The 20989-nt window shown below is 44.0% G+C and overlaps 1 protein-coding gene and 1 long non-coding RNA gene across 2 annotated transcripts in view; both read left to right on the top strand.

Moving 5' to 3' along the window:
- Positions 1 to 9451: 9451 nt before the first annotated feature.
- LOC137203625 (uncharacterized) overlaps positions 9452 to 20989 on the top strand; it is a 55903-nt gene continuing 44365 nt past the window's right edge. Inside the window, exons 1-2 of the long non-coding RNA XR_010933207.1 lie at positions 9452 to 9945; positions 12603 to 12736. This is a non-coding gene — a long non-coding RNA (uncharacterized lncRNA). The remainder of the gene's footprint in view (positions 9946 to 12602; positions 12737 to 20989) is intronic.
- Positions 9900 to 10719, top strand: LOC137203620 (malignant T-cell-amplified sequence 1-like). The gene has a single exon (XM_067700118.1). It carries the CDS (start codon positions 10032 to 10034, stop codon positions 10575 to 10577), a length of 546 nt encoding a protein of 181 aa, XP_067556219.1. The 5' UTR covers positions 9900 to 10031; the 3' UTR covers positions 10578 to 10719.

Genomic DNA, 20989 nt, shown 5'->3' with positions numbered 1-20989 from the left:
CTCCTCTCTGGAGAAGAGCTTTCAGGACCTGTCAAAGTCCCACAGGTGTATACCTTTACTAGTGGTAATTTATCCAAAAGAAATCCTTGCACAATATTTCAAACATCCATTGATACGACTGCTCATCAGGGCCTACACAGACTCTCCATTGCAGGCCATGCCCTGGTCCTGGCCCCATCCCCGCCCCCGCCCCTCCTGCATCTTAATGCAGCTTCTGAGCTGAGCACCCAGCCCTGCTGTCCAGGACACCGGAGGGCGTGGCCTGCCCGCTCCCTCTCCTCCAGGCATCCATCCAGGGGATGTTCTCAGCTGCAACAGCAGGACCCTTGAGCTCCTGTGAGCAGAGGAGGCCTTCACAGAGCACAGGGGTGGGTGGGGGCCTCAGGGAAGCTGCTGGAAGGTCAGAGCATCAGGCTGGGGGCTTTGGAGACAGAGCACTGCTCAGACTGCATCTCAGGCTCCACGGGAGTGCGGGCTGCCACCCCGAGCCCAAGCTTCAGTCACACTCAGCTCTGCCTGGCAGGGAGGAGTCGGAGAGCCTCACCTGCCTCAAAGTGGGTTGGGGACAGGGGGGTCCACATGGTCTGAGGCTGCCGGATGAAGCCACAGCCACTTGTGTCTTATCTGCCCAGACTTGGAGACCCCCAAGCAGACAGCGTTGGTCCTCAAGGGGGGAATTCACCAGGCTGTCCCTGGAGGAAGGGGAGGGAAGACCCTGACCGTATGGTGAGCGGGTGAGGGCAGAGAGCAGGGATGCGTGACGGCCGCGTGGCTGGGGCAGTGCCACTTGGTGGTTGAGGCACAGGCTCTGAGGTCAGACAGACCCCATCACCGGGGAAAGTGTTGCTATTCGAGCCACAGTTTGCTCGTCTGTGAAGTGGGGCCAGCAGTGGCCTTCTAAGGTGATATGGAGACAGGCTCAGCGCGACTGCACTTGGGGGCCCCCGTATGTACTCAGTGACAAGGACCCAACAAAGGGCCACCTGGAAAGAGCACCCGTCCCCGTGGGAGGCACATTCTCGGGGGCTGCGGGTGCACTGTGAGCTACTGTAGCTGTCCTTCACATGTGACAAGAGGCGTCAAGGTGCCTGTCCCCTGTGCCCCAAGAACGGGACCCTGGGAAAAAGCAAAGCAGCGATTTGCCCAAGGACATCTCAGCAGTGGTGTCTGGAGCACAGGAGGCCTGGGATGTATCTTGGAAAAGTGAATGATCGTAAGCTCAGCCGGGCGGTGACTGACTCCTGTTACTGCTTCCTCGGTGTGATTTCATTGCCTGAGCAGAATAACACATCCCTCGGTACCTGGCATGCAGCTATTGATCTGGGAAATGCCTCTTCCTCCATACCTGCTAGGAAAGACCACCAGAATCAGAGCTGGCCAGCAGAACTCATTCATGTCCTGCCTCAGGCTGTATCAGGTCTCCAGCCCGATGTCACGGTTTTTTCCCTTCGTTCTCTTACAGTGTTGCATTGATTGGTTTTTGCATGTTAACCCATCCTTAGAAGGTCCTACCTCGCTGTGCTTGTAGCACTCCTGAGCGTCTGCATGTGGGCCTCTGGATGGAATCTGTACTTTCTACCGTTCCATGTGTCTGTCCTGCACCACGACCACACTACCTTGTTTACTGTTGCTGAATTAAAAGTCTGGATATCTAGTACTGTATGTCCTCCAACTTTCTTCTTCAAGATTATTTTGACTATTCTTGGCCCTTTATATTTCTGTATATATTTTGAAATTAGCTCATCAGTTTCCACAAAGAGATTTCTGCTGAGGCATTTTATAGAGATTGTACTGAATCTATAAGTCAAATTGGGGGAGAACTGACATTTTAACATTGTACCAAGGGAAAAGACACCGTATCCTAAAAAGGAAAAAGTGATAAGCTGGGAAGAAATATTTGCAACTTATATCCCAGGCAAAGGGCCTAACTGCCTCTATAAATAAAGAGACCCTAGAAACTGGTAAGAAAGAAAAGAGCCACAATATAAAATTGGGCAAAAGACATTATCATACATTCCACAAAAAACCAAATATAGCCTTAAACACATGAAATACGCTGAGGCTCCTATGACAAAATTCGTAAATCCAGAAGATTGAAGGCATACTCTGAAGCTGCTGTAGAAATAGCACATGGGAATGCCTTCTAACAGAGGCAGTGGAGCTCTATCTATCCACAATTACAAATGTATTTACCCTTTGATTCAACAGTCACAGTTCAGGAAATTTACCCCACGGAAACACCTCTACACTTGGCACATGTACACAGTTATTCATTGCAGCCTTCTTCATATGAGCAAAAGATTGGAAATAACCCAGTTTCCTCCATTAGTGACCTGGTTAAATGAATGATGAAAAATGAATGAAATGGTAGGAAAAGACAAGCATGAAGGGAGGAAGCTCTGTCTACTGATTTGCCAAGTTCCCTCCGTGGTCCTGATGCTCGCAGGACTGATCCTCGCTGTTCTGCCCCTCCCACTTCCAGCTGGCTTTTTTGAGCACCTGTGGACATGGCTTCACTACTGTGCCACCAATGCCAGGGGCATCATGGGCACTGGGGCTTAAAGCCCAGGGCTCCGAGCCCAACTTAGACACTGACCAGAATGGGGACCTGAGCAGTCTCCTGGAAGACACAGCAGTTCCCTTGGAGCACACTGGGGTTTCCAATGAGAAGACAGGTCACAGGGAGTTCTTTGTCTCATAGGATCAAGACAAACTTCAAGGAGGAAGCTAGGAATGGATTTCCTCAGATGCCCACTGTAAAGATGGCAAAACTGAGGACTTGTGAGGGGAATGGTTGCACAGGGATCCCACGTAGCATGAGCGTTCAGACCAAGGATCCCACGTCCCCTCCAGCCCCACCTAAACTGGTCTTCACTGGCTGACGAGGACAGGGCTCCACCCGCTGATCCTGGCAGCTGCCCCGGCTGGGCTGGGACACACCCCTGTGACCCGCTCTCCTCACTCACGCCCTGGTCTGGTCAGCTCCATGTGAGCCCGGGCTGTGGCGCTCCTTTGCTCTGCTCCCAGGTCTCTTGCGACGGTGCCCAGCACACAAAAGGCACTTACATATGTATTCAGTCAGTGTGATCCTCCCAACGGTCCCAGGAGGTAGTGCTGTTCTTTTACAGATGTGAAGCCTGACACACAAAGAAGCCCTGGGCTGGGGGATGGACTCATTCACATATTCACATGTACTGCTTCTTGTAGTGTGCAGGCACCTGCAATATAAATGTGAACCCTGGACACCTTCCTGACCTCAGAGCTCACAGCCTAGCAGGCAGGACAGCATCTAACCCACAGCTTGCCAGTGGGAGACACAAAGCTACAGCCACTTCCAGCCCAAGATCTCGCATAGCTGGGAAGATGTGTCTGTCTGGCCCCAGCTACACCGCGAGATTGAGGACCAGCTACAGAACTAGAGACGCCTCCAGCCTGAACCCTTGGAGCAGTTTAGGAGTTACAGCAGCTCCGGTTCTAGATCCAGGCCGAAAGTGATCCAGGCTCATCCTCAGTTTCCTCACCCACTGTGGTCCTGGGGCCGGAATGAGAGGCAGCCACAGAGAGAGAGCTCCTGTACCAGCTCTGGCACCAGATCTGTGCTGGTGCCCAGCCCAAGCCAGGTGCGTCTCCAGCATCTGCTGCTGCAGTGGCTCTGGCATCCCCGTCAGCATCAGCTTCAGTACCAGAGCTTCTTCCCTTCCCTTGTGATGACAGCTTTTTTTTTTTCCAAATGTTTTCTATTTCATATAGTTTAATGGCTTATTAGATTTTATGTTTTAAAATTTACCTTTTAATCATTTTAAATTATACAGTTCAATGGCATTAAGCAAATTCAATATGCTGTGCACCATCCCCATGATCTATTTCTAGAATGTTTTTATCACACCAAACAGGAATCCTGTGTGCAGTACTGCAGAGGCCCGGATTCTGCCAGCACCTAGGCCTGCTTCTAGCTCTGAGAGATCTCAGAAGCTCTGTTCCCGACCCAGGGATATTGGCTCTTTCTGTGGGTGCAGAGTGGGGAACCTGGCACCAGGAAGGGTCCCGATCCCCATGTCCCTCCCACCCCCCTGCCCTCCACTCATCTCCTGTTTCTAAGCATTTCTTCTCCCTGGCCCGTCGCCCCTCCTGAGCACAGCTGACCTTTCCCCCGCCCTTCCCTGACCAGAGCTAATGATCCCTGACAACACCAACCTGTTCTACAACATGGGCCCTTCAGGACTTTGTCCTGAAGACGTGGACTTTCACCTTGGGGACGCAGGTCAGGCCTGGAGCTAGGGACTCGAGATTGCCAAGGGCTCCTTCTAATCGGTCCCCAGCGCCAACCAGCACAAGGCCACGTCCCCCAGGGTCTTTCTAGTCAGGTAGCTAAGCGTTTACACACCACAGAGTCCCAGACCAGGTGGGCATCTTCCCCCAAACCTGCCAGCCCAGGCCACACCTGGAGCCCTGATTCATCCTGAAACTCTCCTGCTGCAGCCACGATGCCCTCCAACAGGCTGGGCACGCCAGCGCTCCGCTGCACCATGAGGACACAGAGGCGGTCTCCTTAGCCCAGGGCGGTTCCTGGGGATCCATGCTCATTAAGCTCGCTCCAGGTCTAAGATGCTGTGGCTCTGGTCGGACCACCTGGATTGTGTCTCCTGCCCACCCCCAACCTGCAGTGGCCCCTGACTCCTTGCTTGGAGCTCAGAGCCCTATGTGTTCGTATCCAGAAGACCTCCCCAGCATGCACCGTCACCCTCCCTCCCTCCAGCCTCCCTAGAGCCTTCTTCACCCATGGACCCCACCGCCCTTGCCCCTCCCCATACTCCCCCATCCACAATGGACTCACCTCCAAGCCTGGGCTCAGGGGCCACCTCTTGGGCTCCTGGGCACAGCATGGCCTTTGGGGTGAGATTGACCTGGGGCCAGTCACAGCCCCGTGACAGGCAATCTTCGTGGTGACTTCTCAGAGTCTCAGTTTGGCTGGGCTTGGTCACTTAGAGCTGAGTGACCCATGCCATGCCATGGCTCATCTATAAATTTGGCACTGAGTGCCCAGGAGGGGCTCCCTAGTAACAGGAATTACCCCCAACACACTCGGCCCTCCCTGTGGGGCCACCTCCTCTGGGGACTCCCTCCAGTCCCTGCTACACCAGCCAGGGCCGCGGCCAGGGCCACGCTGTACCTGGTGTGTGTCCCAGGGTCCTGCCAGAGAAGGCAGGGAGAGGCGGGTGTGGAGGAGTGGTGGGGTGGCCTGCCCTTCTCCTGCCCAGGCCCGTGTCTACGCTACCTCTAGGCTCCCTGACCTAGCCGTGCACCGAGCTGGCCTCGGGGAGAAGTCTGGGGACCAGGACAGCAGGTTGTGTATGGGGGGTATTACGTGACTTTCATGTTCCCAGGTCTCCAGCCAGCCTGACTGGAGTAGGGTGGCCTGGGGGTCCCAGGGGTCATGGGGTCGCAGAGCAGCGGCTGTTGGGGCCGTGAGATAACGGCCGGGCTGGGAGCCGTTGGTGCCCTGAGCTCATGCGCCCAGTGCACCAACGGCTGATGCTCATGTTGGGTCTTGTAGCCCGCGCTGCCCGGGGTCTGCGTGTGAGCCGGGAGGTGGACTTGGACGCGGGGCCAGCGGCCCCGCGCTGAGTCTGCACGTGGGAGGGAGGCCCCTGCACCCCTGAACGCATCCTGCTGCACCCACCCAGGGCCCTGGGGACGAGGAGCCCAGGCCGTGTCCACACCGAGTGAGGCCCCCACAGTTCCGTGTTCATCCCCTCCTGGGACAATCGGGGGAATCTGAGACCAGGAGAGTTGGGGACTGGCCCAGGGCCCGAGAGGTGGGCCGAGTCCAGAGGAGAAGGGAGGGTTCAGTATCCCGAGGCCAGGGTTTGCTTTGGGAATGAGAGCCCCTAGGATCCTGAGGGACCCCCTGCCCACCTCTCCCACGTGGGGCCCTTTCCTCTGTGCATCCCCACTTGGGCACAGGTGTGACGCATGTGCGACCTCATGTTTTCTCCCCATCCATCTACGATACTTGGTATGCAGAGTACATTTTTGTAGTACAGTATATGAGAAACTTAGCAGTGTTACCTGTGGAATGGAGCAATGAGGTAGATGACAAATTTAAAACATTCTGGATGTTGTGAGATTATTTTTATAATACACATAGCTTTTTTAATTTTCAAAAATAGTTTATACATTGAAGCAATGTGAGAAAAGTCACTTTTAATGTTTCTTTCAACAGGCAAAAAATGTAGGGCTAATTTTTTGTTTTAAATGACATCATTTTAGAAGTAATTATTTTATTACTGATTGTCTATAGTTGCAGAGAAAAATTCACAAACTGTAAATTAAGTAGATTACTATTTAGAATGTGCTTCACCTGAACTTGGGAAATATTTTGTGACTCTCTAGAGATGGGTTTGTTTATTTAGGAAATATAACTGAGGAAAAACAACTGTATGATAAAAAATAGTTACCTTTTAATTGAGAATAGTTACGTATTAGTTGAGTTACCTATTAGTATTCCTTCTAATGCAGAACTTCAATCTTGGTGAACGGTATGAAGACTTCGTTTGGTTCTCCTGCTCTCTAGTGGTCATTTATCAAAATGCAGAGAAACTTGTATTAGGTGAACCCCCTGAAATTATACAACCCAGGTGTGGGGATCAGGTTCTGAATTTTGGAGATTAGAGGAAACTGAGAAATTTTCTGACTTGATTTCCTCATCTTTGCAACATAAACACCATGTGTCGATTACATATTCCCTTGAGATTACTGATATAAAATTCAATTCTGGCATCTCTTGACTATTTGACTTAGTAAATTATCCAAAGCTACAGTTATTTTCTGTAACTTTTTTAACATATATGGTATAATCTTAGACCTTATCGCTATTGTATAAAGGTTGTTTTGCAAGTAAATAAACACTTTAAAATGTACTTACACTGTTTCCTACTATTAGGTAAGTCTGTTATATACTGTATTTTTTATTCCTCAAAACTACCCCGTACACTTTGTGAAGTACAAGCTATATTATTCTGATTTCATGAGGAAATAAAGTGATACTGAGGGGGGATGATAAGACTGAGGAAGTGGTACACCCCGGGCCCGAAAGACTGAATTTTGTGCCATGACTTTCTTTCTTCTAAAAATCCATATGGTTAATTAATTTTGAATTGATTTAAAATTATTTAACCAGAATAAGTTGGTCATGTTTTAACATATTAGTATGTTTAAAGCAACATTTGTGTATCACATTCTTTAATATGCTAATGTATGCCAGCCTCAAAGACCTAGGTTTTTCTATAAAGTTTAAGAACCAGGCCCCATGATTTTAGAGAAGGTGAGTTTTTAGAAAGTCTAAAAAGAGGTTTTCTATTTTAACTGAAGAATTTAGAAGCAAAAACTAGAGCTTTGTGTCCCTTTTCATGGTCGATAGCAAAGAGATGCTTGTGGGCTAAGAAAGTTGCACCCTGGGGAAGAGTTACATGGTATGGAATTAAGAGTATGATTTCATATAAGGATAATTAACTTCAAAAAGATTTTTCATTGCTATGGAACTCCAGACTAAAAATTTTTAAGTCCTTTGCTTAAAATAGCTTCACTACAAAATCCTTTGCGCATGCCTCTGATAGCCAGGTCTAGATCAGATCATTTCTGATTAAGCCATTTGGCATCTAGACAGGTCACCCTAGTCATTCTAGCCAGTAATGACTTTACCTCCCCTGAGTTTCTACATCTCGTTTATGCTGCTCATACATATGACTTCACAGATCGGAACAATGGGACAATCCTTAAGAACGAAAGAAAGACGATCATCCTATAAGAAGAGTTAAGCCAATAAAATCCACACATAATGAATTAGGTTAGCGGCTTATAAAATAACCAGAGATGCATCTGGATGTGTGCGACTTCACAGGATCAAAGTGACTGGAGTGAAGTTTTAGGGAAGCAGAACAGACTCAGCTATAAATAGGAAGGCACAAATGGGGGGCTAGTTGTACTGTGTCCTGAAGGGTGTTTAAAATATTTATGTAACTGTTTTGCTGTTAATTTAATAATAATAGCTATGTCAAATATTTAAAATACATTTGTTATAAGTATTAATTCAAGCAATTCTCACCCCAACCCCAAGGAGATGGGTATTCTTGTTAACCACACATTCATGATGAATAAACTGAGGCACAGATGAAGTTAAGTAACTTCCAGGATTTCAATCTAGTAACTGATGGAGAAGGAGTAATTTCTGGGCTCTAGGGTCAGACACATAAATACCCCATTATACTGCCTCATTTAAGATGGTCTACCCCTGTGATGGTTCATTTATGCGTCAACTTGACTGGTCCACGGGGTGCACAGATATTTGACCAAATATTATTCTGGGTGTTTCTGGATGAGACTAACATTTTAATTGTAAAGTAAAGCAGATTGTCTTCCCTAATGTGGACAGGCCTTATCCAATCAGTTTGGAAGCCTGAATAAAACAAAATGGTTGACTCTCCCCTGAAAAGGCCATCCTCCCGCCGGATGGCTTTTGAGCTGGGACAATGGTCTTCATCTACCTTCAGACTTGGACTCAGACTGGAATTTATACCATCTTGGTCCTCAGGCCTTTAGATTTAAACTGAATTACACCATCGGCTCTTCTGAGTGTCTGGCTTGTTGACTGTTGATTTTGGAACGCCTCGGCCTCCATAATCGTGTGAGCCAATTCCTTATAATAATGATTATATATGTATATGTATAAAACACACACATATAAAACCCTCATGTGCTATAAGCTCCCCCAAATGAGGAAATGTATGTTATTTTTCTACTATACATTCAGCACCTGTTACAATTCTGCTGCAGTGCAGGCTTCCCAAATTAAGCATGTGTCATCGGAGAGAAGTGCTCACAGAGCAAGGATTCGCTCTTATTCTCTTCACAAAGCACTGTCTGGGAAACAAAGGGACCAAAACTTTGGGGAGAGGAAGCATTCTTTCATTTATTCATCAGTCACTTAATGTGTATGTAGTATGAAACAGATCTATCTTGTGCTGGGTGAAAAAATACAGAGATAAAATATACAATTACTGCCCTCACGGGCTTCACACTTCTTTGGATGACAATTAAAACCTAAGCGGATAAAATCCTAATTAACAGGGTGACCTCCACATTAATCTGAAATGGGTATGGACCTAATAACGCAGCTTCAAAATCTATAAATCCAAAGCTGATAGAACTGAAAAGGGAAAGAGCTCCACAACCATGGAGATTTCAATATGCTGCTCAGTAACGGACAGAATGAGCACACAGAAAATCAGTAAGAATAGAGAAGCGCCGCACCCAAACAAAGCAGAAAGCCCATTATTTTCAGAAGCACCGTTACATTCACCAAAAGAGACCGTATGCCGGCCCATAAAACGAGTTTGGGTGTGTTTAAAAGGATTGAAATCGTACAACATTCGCATTCCTCCTGGCCGCAAAGCCTCTCCTCTCCGGGTGCAAGTGGAGAGAACTGGGAAGGTGACAGGCAGCGACTGTTTGCAAGTATTCGGAGCTGCGCTAAACCAGCGAGAGATTGTGAGAGCATGAGAGATTGTGGAGGAGGAATAACGCACAGGACTCGACTCCTTGCCGTGACCGTGCGGAACAGGAGGTCTTATCGTTCAGCATTCGTCCCCCGGTTTCTGGCATGGGTAATTGGACAGATGGCGAGCCATTTCCCAATAAAAAAAAATAGAAGACAGGCCCCCTCCGTTCTTCTCTCCCTGTAACAAAAATGATTGCTCTACCACCCTTCCTTTTCAAGTCCCGCCCTTTTACAGTCCCGCCCCGAAGAGTAATCGGAAGACCAAATACTGCCGGAAAGTGCGACGCCACATTCCAAGGAGCGGAAGTAGATTTCCCGGAAAGCCGTAAAGCGCCGCCCTCTTCCGGTTAACAACAGGCGTACCGACCGTCCACGCCGGCAGTTCTCCGGTAAGCGCCTCCGCCGGGCTCTCTGTAATTCAGTTTTCTCTTCGATTCCGGGCGCTTCCTTGTCGTCGCCCTCTTCACCTTGGATCATGTTCAAGAAATTTGATGAAAAAGAAAATGTGTCCAACTGCATCCAGTTGAAAACTTCCGTTATTAAGGGTATTAAGAACCAGTTGATAGAGCAGTTTCCTGGTATCGATCCGTGGCTGAATCAAATCATGCCTAAGAAGGATCCGGTCAAAATAGTGCGATGCCACGAACACATAGAAATCCTCACTGTAAACGGGGAGTTACTATTTTTTAGACAAAGAGAAGGGCCTTTTTATCCAACGCTAAGGCTGCTTCACAAATACCCTTTCATCCTGCCCCGCCAGCAGGTTGATAAAGGAGCCATCAAGTTTGTGCTCAGTGGAGCCAATATCATGTGTCCGGGCCTGACCTCTCCCGGAGCTAAGCTCTACCCCGCCGCGGTGGACACGGTGGTTGCAATCATGGCAGAAGGGAAACAGCACGCCCTGTGTGTGGGAGTCATGAAGATGTCTGCAGAGGAAATCGAGAAAGTCAACAAAGGAATCGGGATCGAAAATATCCACTATTTAAATGACGGGCTGTGGCACATGAAGACGTATAAATGAGCCTCAGAAGAAATGCGCCTGGGCTAAACATAGACCTCGTGCAGTATCTTTGTGTGTGACGGCATGAAGACGGCACCTCTGTGGATAGCAATTCAACAGACGCTAAAAACCGGAAATAGACGAAGTAAAGCTTTGGAACGAATCCATATGTCTGTGCATGTGTCATTGTGTGTGTGTCTGTGTGAGTGTGTATGCCTGTGGATATGTGAGGGTGTGTGTGTGTGTTTGTGTGTTTACAGGGGAGTGATTAGATTTGCTGTCTTGTCTGTTTAAGCAGATATCAGTTCAAACAGGTAAATTATCTCTTAGAAAAATAGATTTCAAAGTCAAGAGCGTGCAGTTGCTAGATGGACCCAAGTTGGGAGAAGAAAAGGACTGGAGAGAGACCCTAAACAACTCTTCATATGACCGTTTAAGGGATGAGTACTAGAAACAGAAAATCCGGTTAAAAGTACACAGTGGTCATTATTGGTTGTCCACCCAACAGAGTAGCTCCCTCCCTCCTTGGTGGCATAGCTCTGTCCATCCCTTTTCTACGCGAGTCTGGAAAATGCTGATTAGTCAAGGCCTATCACGGTGGTCTATTTCCCTATGAGATGGATTCATTTGTAGGTGGGCGTGGGGCCTAAGGCCAAGGAGGATCTTATGTTTAGGAACCCATGGGAAAGTGAGGGTCCTTCTCCCATGGTTTTGAGTCATTTATAGGTGGGACCACTAAAAGAAAGATGCATGGGGAGAAACTCTTCCCTACTTTGGATGGACATTGGCATATGATTTTGCTCTTGCCAAACACACACACACACACACACACACACACACACACACACACACACACACACACACACCCTTGATTAGCATAAAGTCTGAACATGGTAAAGTTGAAAATAGAAAAGAGTGCCCTTGGTGATCTATGAACCAATGATTAATCAACTATGCAGATTCCATATATTGGGACCTCTTAAGGGGTGTGACTAAGTTCTGTGAAATAATAAAATTTTCTTATAGATTTCTTCATTTGTACTTGAGTTTTCTGAAATTTAAAGCTAAAGAGAGCTCAGTTTTTATAGAGTGGCATCATAGACACCCAACTGAAAAATATCTTAAACAGGGATAAAATAGGTCAGCTGAAAGTTCATCAGTGACTTTCACATGAGCAGTTTCAGTGAAATTCATATGAAAGCAAGATAAATTGCAGTAGATCTGGGGGTGAATGGGGAGTGAGAAGGTTAAGGTGTGGGAGTTTACACTTCATGTTATTATTTACAGAATTTTGGGAATTAAAAGGGTGAAAGGAAGGTCATAGTCAAGATAGTCTGTTTTGGAGTTTATATTGTTTTGCTGTTGTTATTTTAATTGTTTTTGTTTTTTTCTTTCTTGTGGCATGTTTGTTAGTGGGGTATCTGAGTATATTTATATGCTGAGGGGAAAGATTCACTAAGAGAGGGATACTTGATGGGGATTTAATCAGTGGAACAGGAAAGCAGAAAGGAATGGCTCCAAAAGCAGGGGTAGAGGATGGCCTTCTGTCCTCAGAAATCTGCACAAATGAAACACATTTTCTGTTTCTAGTACTCATCCCTTAAACGGTCATATGAATAGAGTTGTTTAGAGTCTCTCTCTAGTCATTTTTTTCTCCCAACTTGGGTCCATCTAGTAACTGCACAAAAGATAATGGCACTGATTAATCTGCACCACAGGGTTGTCATGTAACAGCTCTTAAATACTCCTCTTCAAAACACTGTTTTTTCCTTAAAGGCTTAGGGCTTTTGCCCTTATTAATTCTCCACCCAAATCAGCACCATTAAGTCTGGTCAGTGGTGGATACCTGTGGAGGGTCTCTGAACGTCTCATGATAATCTAGAGCACCCAGGCCTCTGACGAACACTGTTGGAGACAATCAAATTAGCAACCTTTCAGTTCTTCTTTTACCATATTGTAACTATCTCCACCAAAAATTGAACAAGGACCCTCTGGATCTACTCTAAGCCTTCTTTCAGGTCTCTTCTATTCCTTCTCTTATTCCAGCCTGGTTCACTTGGTCCTATTGGATGGTGGTGTAATCCTACTGAACAACTCAGAATGGACAGCCTGTATACAAACTGGGAAGTGGATGGAGATAAAGAGTTCTATGAACGTCTTGGAATTTCACACAAAATCTGGTGTGTATGTGCATAGATAACTGTACTTGGTAAAGCATTCTCTACACTGATCATGTGTTTAAGGTGACCTGTGAGCCAAAAGGGTATTTTGAACAATTAAAGTAGAAGAGGATCCCCATCTACTTCTTGGCTAATGCCAGTGCATAGTTCAATGATAGGATGCTGGATAATGAAATACAAATTGTGGTCATATCTTACCTCAAGAATCTACCCACTCCAGTGCTATGTAACCCAGAATAGTTCAACAAACATTATTGGGTACTTACTGTAGGGCAGACACTGGGCTAGGAGTAAGGGACAGAAAGAGAAATATACTATTACCTTAACTTTTAGGAGCTTGGTCTTGTTAGGAAGGCAAACTTAGATAATTTCACTTTCGTATATTCGTGTATGATATAACCTACGGTAAATATCTGAATTATCCATTACAACATAGCATGAATGAATGAGGGAAAGCTGTCTCTCCCTAGAGAATCAAAGAGGGTTTCTGAATGACAGGTTGTGTGAGTAGGACATAAAAGATGATTAAGAATATTGGGAATTCCCTGGTGGTCCAGTGGTTGGGACTCTGTGCTTCACTGCTGAGGGCCAGGGTTCAGTCCCTGGTCAGGGAATTAAGATCCCACAAGCCAAGTGTTGTGGCCAAAAAAAAAAAAAACCTTCATAATGAATATGGTGAAAAATTACAGTAAAAGATACAGGGCGAGCAATGCAGTAGATTCACAGAAATACAAGCGGTTTGGCTTTTGTAGGCCATGATTTTCCTGGAAAAGGTGAGAGGAGATGAAGCTAGAGGCCTATGGTAGAGACCCATTTTTAATATGCTAAAGAATTTATATACTTAAGGGACTTCCCTCGTGGTCCAGAGGTAAAGAATCCACCTTCCAATGCAGGGGATGTGGGTTCGATCCCTGGTCAGGGAACTAAGATCCCACAGTCGCAGGGCAACTAAGCCTGCATGCCACAACTGCTGAGCTGACGCACCTCCATGAGAGAGCCCACATGCTGCAAACTACAGAGCCCACGTGCTCTGGAGCCCACACGCCACAACTAGAGAGAGGAAAAAAACCCCAAAAAACCTGCACGCCACAACTAGAGAGAAGCCCGTGTGCTGCAACAAAAGATCCTGCATGCTGCAACTAAGACCCAGTGCAGCCAAATAAATAAATAAATATTTAAAAATTTATATACTTGACAATTTAAATTGGTCTTTAAAAGGCTGCTAAAACAGAATGAGACATGAACAATATATTTTGGATAGATGATAATGGTGAGGATGGGTTCTAGTGGGGATAAGACTAGAGAAAGTAACTAATACTGCAGCATTGTAGGTATTTCAGGCAAAAGATAATGGCACTGATTAAAAGGATTTGAACTATTCTAAAAATGTTTGTGGAGGAAATTTTCCTAAGACATTAAGGGAACCACCAGCTCACTTAAGAAGAAATGGATAACTACAATAGTACTGTATCTATTAAAGTACATAATTAAATTTGTAGTTAAAATTCTACAAACAAGGAAAACTCCAGACCCAGAAAGTTTCAGTAGTGAAATCTACCAAACATTTCAGGAAGAAATAATTTAAAAATTTATAGAATTTCTTCTACAGTAAAGAGGTTTGGGGGATACTTTCCAACTCATTTTATAAGGCCAGCAGTACTGAAAAATCCAAACCAAAGACATGGCAAACCCCCCACTAAACTATAGACCAATACCCATCTGAATATAAACACAAATACTGTTTAAAAAATGAGCAAACTGAGCCCAGCAATATGTAAAAATGGCAAAATGGATTTATTCTGGAAATGGAATCTTGGTTTAATATTTAGAAATCAATGTAATATGCCATATTAATAGATTAAAGAAGGAAAAGCATAAGGTATTCCTACTAGATGCAGAAAAAAACATTTGACATCGTTCATTATTCATTCATTCATTCACTGAAAGAAGTCTTCCTCAACCTGATAAAGCAGGTCTATAAAATACCTACAGCTCACATATATTTATTGGTGAAAGACTGAATGCTCTCTTCTTAAAATCAGGAACAGGGGAGAAATGTCTCCTATAACTCCTTCTATCAGTCATTTTAGGTAGTGATTCAGTAAAGGAAGACCAAAGAAATAAAAGGCATACAGCCTGCAAATAAAAAGCAAAACTGCCTCTACTTACAGACAACTTAGTTGTCTAAGTAGAAAATCCAAAGGAATGTACAAAATAAGCCATTAGAACAGATACATGAGGTTAGCAAATCAATATTTAAAAATCAGTTACATGTCTACATGCCAGCAATGAACAATTGTTGAAATTTAAAAATAGACCATTTTCAGTAGCACAAAAGACCTTGAAATCCTTAATCAAACAGTATGTGCATGATCTGTATGCCCAAACCACAAAACACTTATGAATGAAACACTGATTAAAGGGCACTTTCATAAACACAGAGGTTTGATCTGTTCAGGAACAGGAAAGTGATAATGTCAATTCTCCCCAAAATAATATAGAGATTTAATACAACTTGAGTCAAAATCACACAGGCTTTTCATAAGAATTGGCAAACTATTTCTAAATTTTTGTTGTTGTTAAATTTATTTATTTATTTATTTCTGGCTGTGTTGGGCCTTCTTTGCTGCACGTGGGCTTTCTCTAGTTGCGGTGAGTGGGGGCTATTCTTTGCTTGTGGTGCGCGGGCTTCTCATTGCGGTGGCTTCTCTTGTTGCAGAGCACGGGCTCTAGGCGTGCGGGCTTCAGTAGTTGTGGCACGTGGCCTCAGTAGTTGTGACTTGCAGGCTCCAGAGCTCAGGCTCAGTAGTTGTGGCGCACAGGCTTAGTTGCTCCGTGGCATGTGGGATCTTCCCGGACCAGGGCTTGAACCCGTGTCCTCTGCATTGGCAGGCAGATTCTTAACCACTGCACCACCAGGGAAGTCCCTATTTCTAAAATTTTAATGGCACTTCAAAGGGACAGAATAGTCCAAACCATTGTGAAAAGGGAGAACAAAGTTGGACGGCTCACGTTTCCAGACGCCAAAGCTTCCTATAAAGCTGCGGTACACAGTGTGGTCTTAGCAAAAGGACAGGCTCATGAATCAAGGGAGCTGAGAAGAGTCCCCAGATGGACCCGCTAAATATTGTCAATTGATTTTCTACAAAGTTGCAAAGGTAATTCAATGGAGCAAGAATAGTCTTCTCAACAAATGGTGCTGGGGGCAACCATAAGCAAAAATATTGAACTTTGGCCCTTACTTTACAATGTAAATAAAAATTAACTCAAAATGCATTGTAGACCTAAATGTTAAAACGTATCAAATTTCTAGAAGTAAACATAGGAGAAAAACTGTGAGTTTAGCAAAGATTTCTTGGATGTAACATCAAAAACACTACCCTTTTTTAAAAATTTAATTAATTAATTAATTTATGGCTATGTTGGGTCTTCGTTGCTGCAGGTGGGCTTTCTCTAGTTGCGGTGAGCGGGGGCTACTCTTTGTTTGCGGTGCGCGGGTTTCTTATCGCAGTGGCTTCTCTTGTTGCAGAGCACGGGCTCTAGGCACGCAGGCTTCAGTAGTTGTGGCTCGTGTACTCTAGAGCGCAGGCTCAGTAGTTGTGGTGCATGGCCTTAGTTGCTCCGTGGCATGTGGGATCTTCCCGGACCAGAGCTCGAACCCGCATCCCCTGCACTGGCAGGCAGCTTCTTATCCACTACACCACCAGGGAAGACCCCAAAACACTACCCTTAAATGCAGAAATAGAATTAACTGAAATTAAGAACTTCTAAGTTTTTAAAGACACTGTTAAGACACGGAAAAGACAAGCCGTATACTAAAAGAAACTCTTATCAAAACATATATTTAATAAGTCATTAGCATCCAAAATGTATATTTTCAAAATTCAATGATGAAAAAGCAAGAAAAAAACAGGCAAAATGTTTGACAGACACTTCACTAAATAAGATATATATGAATAGCAAATAAGCACATGAAAAGATGCTCAACATCTTTAATAATTAGAGAAATTAAAATTAAACCACAGCGAGATACACTACATACAAATAACAACAACAGAAAAGGCTGGCCGTGTAAGTGTTGGCAGAAATGCTGAGCAAATGGAACTCTTATCCATTGCTGCTGGGAAGGCAAGTGGTGTAGCCAGCTGTGGAAAAGAAATGTTTATAGTGGCTGTATTTGTAATCCCCCCAAACTTGAAACACAGTAAAGGGACATTCCTACCAGAGGGACATTCCTACCATTGCCATATACTTATCCACTCTCAATCTTTATTTTAATAGAAATCTTTTAACTGCAAACATTTTACAAATAATGACCAATAAGGATGTTGAATATTACAAACTGAGGTTTTCAGATTATGAGGATTAATGATAGTGAACATATTGGCACATTTTTTCACCTCTATGCACTTTCTCATTCTTTTAAAAATCAAGGTCTGTGTTAATCCTGGGACCTCAGTCCTTCAGTTCATCCTCACGTGATAAACTCCAGGAAAACTTTAAAACACTTACAAAGAACGTGATTGCAATTCTTGCGTGCTCTTTCAGCAGAGCTAAATTCAGGGTATAAATATTTTCCTTAAAAATTCAGTTGGCTCAACATATTTTCAAAGGAGGAAACTCTGAGGCTTTGAAAAGCACATCTGTGTTACAGAGAAAACATTTTCTAAGCAGGAAAAGTATTTCTGACTCTGCAAAACAACATTTTCACTTGCATATTTTGGGGTTATCTCTGTCCGAAGACTCTTTTTCTTCAGTCCGAATGATGCAGAAAGCTGTACAAGCAAGTCATGGTTATGTCAGAAGCTTAGCCAAACAATCGTGAAAACCAAATATGATATCAAATGGTTTTCTTTGGGCAAAATAATGCTTTTTAAAGTAAGCCCTGCATTTCCGGTCTGTTGAGGATTTGAGCTGACGCTGACCATGCCTTTCACCATGAAGTGAGCAGCCCCTCCAAGGGCTCCTTATATACATACTGACTACTGGGCATTACGTCTCTATTCTTTTGAGGTCAAATGACAGTTTATTTTTAAAAATTTGTATTTATCTCTATATCTCAGTAAAAATCTATAAAAATGTAAGAAAAGAATGAAAACATGGGTGCATGTAGAGGGCATTAGGCTAAGAAGGACACATTCTTAAAACCATTGCAGATTCTCAGGCCAAAGAGAGCTGTGATTTGTCGTTGTGTTTATCTGTTATGCTGTTTTCTCCTTTCTTATTAACCTTCCAAGTTGTACTAGATGACATTTGAGAAGCTGCACTAAGGTTTTGAGTATCACTCTCATAAGTACAGGTAAAGCACCACTTCGGTGAATGTGGTTTATAAGTGAGCCCTTAACCAAGCAATGCCCTCATTCTGGTGATGCACCAAAGAGGCTTAGGTTTATTGCTTTTGTTAAAATTCAGTTTAATGTACTATTACTCTCAATGAAAGGATGCTGTCTTGCACTACCTATTTGTAGATGAACGCAGGAGAAGTTCCCTGAGCTGTGCATACTTCCCCACAGGACTAGGTGGTGACTGACTCTCCACAGCTGCTAATACCCTTTACCCCAGCCTTCTTTTCCTGGTGCCCTTTTCCCCAAACCTACACAGCCCTTCCTCTTCAGCCTCCCCCTCTCCCCATATACCCTTTAAAATACTCATAATTTATGAGAACAATCATCTGAGATAGGATTATAACCTCCTTTTTTTGGAGCTGACAATTTGAGGCACACAGAGAGGCAAGGTTAATTACCCAAAGTCACAGAGCCCGTGAATGATGGAGATGGGCTTGGGTCTCAGACATCTGACTCCAGATCCGGGTGCTCATCTATAGAAGACACCAGAGTATTTCCCCACCTGATTCAACATGCTGTTTCACTTGTTACCTCACCCTCAGGGACATGCAAGAATTTCTGTTAGTTTCCTCTTACTGAAAAAAAAGTCACAGAGTCTTAGTTTTCATCTCTAAATGCTAACCATCCCACTTCACTCCAGCCAACCTGTTTTATTCACTCTCTCACAGACTTTTCGTGGACATTTTGGAGTCTAGCTTAGGTTCAAATTATTCTTTTATCTTGAGTTTTCTATTCCCTCTTGGCCTATTATATACATTATCACTTTTCTTCAGAACTTAATGAAGGCTTGCATTTCCTCTATTAGATTCTCCTTTGTTATTCCCCTCTCCAAAAGTCGAATCTTCTGAGATCTTAAGAGAACGTAATGTCTGTATATCTCATTTGCCATTTTATCATGTTGGCCTCAAGGAATCATATAAAAGTTACATGGATTGTCATCTACTAGCAAAACCACAGTGCTGGTTATGTTAGAACTGCAAAGCAGTGTGAAACAGGGTTTTTGCACTCAGTGAATTTATATATATATGAAGTCAAGATATAAAGGTGAATTTTTTAAAATACTTTTTTTAAAACCAAAACTAGGAATAAGACAAGATGATACCAAAGTAGCTGGCACTACACAGACATTCTTTGTGAGGACAATATCAATATATGCATGAAGAGGAGGGAGAGGTAACTAGTGTCCCGACCAGTCCAGAAAGATTTATGGAGGAGACAGATGAAGCCGTAAACATGTAACAGAAGAATAATGTAGTGGAAGTGGAATGTAAGAATGGAAAAGGTGGATTGAAGCCACACAGAGAGTGCTTTGAGTTCTCAGTCAGTGCATTCACTTGAAGGTAACAAGTCACCTGGGCTTTTGAGCCCAGCAATGGAATGTTGATTTTGAAAGCGTCTTGCAAGAGAGACTATAGATGTGGGAAAGTCTGCGTGCTGTAAATATGGAGGGTTGAGACCCTGAGCGCAGGAAGTAAGAGAGAGAAAGGTGGGAAAGTCATGTCTGTGGGTTACATACCCACTGTTGTTGTTGTGTGTGTGGTGTGAGAGCGTGTGTGTGCACACGATTTAGCAGGAGCAAGCTATTTGAGAATTGAACAGGCCAACTTTACATGGACTCTTCCCTACAGAATCCTCAAATAATTAGCAGTTCAATGGAGACACTGAAGTCTGTTGTCTGACACACTGTAGCCTGGCAAGAATGGCTCTGTGATTGACAGCCCCCACTCTCACTTGCTGGGCTGGAGTTACTTGGTGTTGCCTTAGTGTCTGAACTGTGTCTTTTTACCCCATCCTGTACTAAACATCAGAAAAAACACCATCCATGTGATTAGGGAACATCTGTTTGTTCTTTTTCTCTTTTAACAGCAATGAGAACTACAAAAGCCTAGATCTTTTCAGCACTAGGAACATGGATGATTTAAAATACGGATGATGGAATTCAGGTACGATAAAATTAGTGCAGAAATCCAGCTATAAATAAATACCAAAGAAGAATAAAATACAATGTGCAGGATTTTTCACATCAAACTCTAGTTCAGGGATAGATTGTGCATATGTTCATGTCTTTAAATACCTGAAAATTAAGAAATACGTGACATACAATATGCACAAACTCTAAAGTATGAAATTTATAGTAGAATAGCTTTGTAGTATATTTTATTCCCTTAGAATATTTTACGATTTTAATGTAATACTGAATTAAACTATTAACAATAAAAACAATTTTGTGAAGTGCATTTGTCAATTTTAATACACAATCCAATAATCAGTAATAATGGAGAAACCCTCAATACTTCTTATAGCTTTAAAAAATCATAGCCTTTCCTTACAGCCAGAACTCTGAATAAGAATTAGTTATTTTTAACATTAGAAAATACAGTTTTAATTAAGGACTGGGAGTTTACACAGGGAAGGACCCCTTCCCTGCTCTCCCACCCCTCCACCATGCTACACACATTAAGTCTTTTCGTTTAAAACAAATATTTCGAGCAAGGTAATCATACTAGTGCATGAAAGACAAACTGCCTCTTTTTGGGGGGAGGGGGTAGAATTGGGAGTGAAAATGTAATAAACAGATGTAGATAATTAGTTGGAAGAAATAATAGCCTTATGCTGTTAATGAGATTTCCAAAATTCATCTGAAACCATTGACTTAATTTATGTATTCATTTATTCTTACATTAATTCATCTGACAACTACTAATTAACACCCACCATGAAATGGAAATTAAAATACTTAGGCAAGCCTTTTTGGCTGCAATTAACAAAGCCCTATTGCCCTAGTAGAAGCAAAACATTGCCGGCCATCTTAAAGATTTGGGGCATCTCCAGGAAGGCACAGGGTGGGAAGGGGGTTGGTTCTCACGGGGCTGTGCCCGCAGACCCGTTACGACTCAAGGTGAGAGGG

This window comes from Pseudorca crassidens, chromosome 1, assembly GCF_039906515.1.
Source record: "Pseudorca crassidens isolate mPseCra1 chromosome 1, mPseCra1.hap1, whole genome shotgun sequence".
NCBI classification, from domain to species: Eukaryota; Metazoa; Chordata; class Mammalia; order Artiodactyla; family Delphinidae; genus Pseudorca; species Pseudorca crassidens.
The sequence above is the reverse complement of the archived record's forward strand: the minus strand, read 5'-3'. Positions and strand labels throughout refer to the sequence as shown.

Bases quoted from the DNA above. Each gene is read 5' to 3' on its own strand.
- LOC137203620 (XM_067700118.1), top strand. From the start codon at position 10,032: ATGTTCAAGAAATTTGATGAAAAAGAAAATGTGTCCAACTGCATCCAG.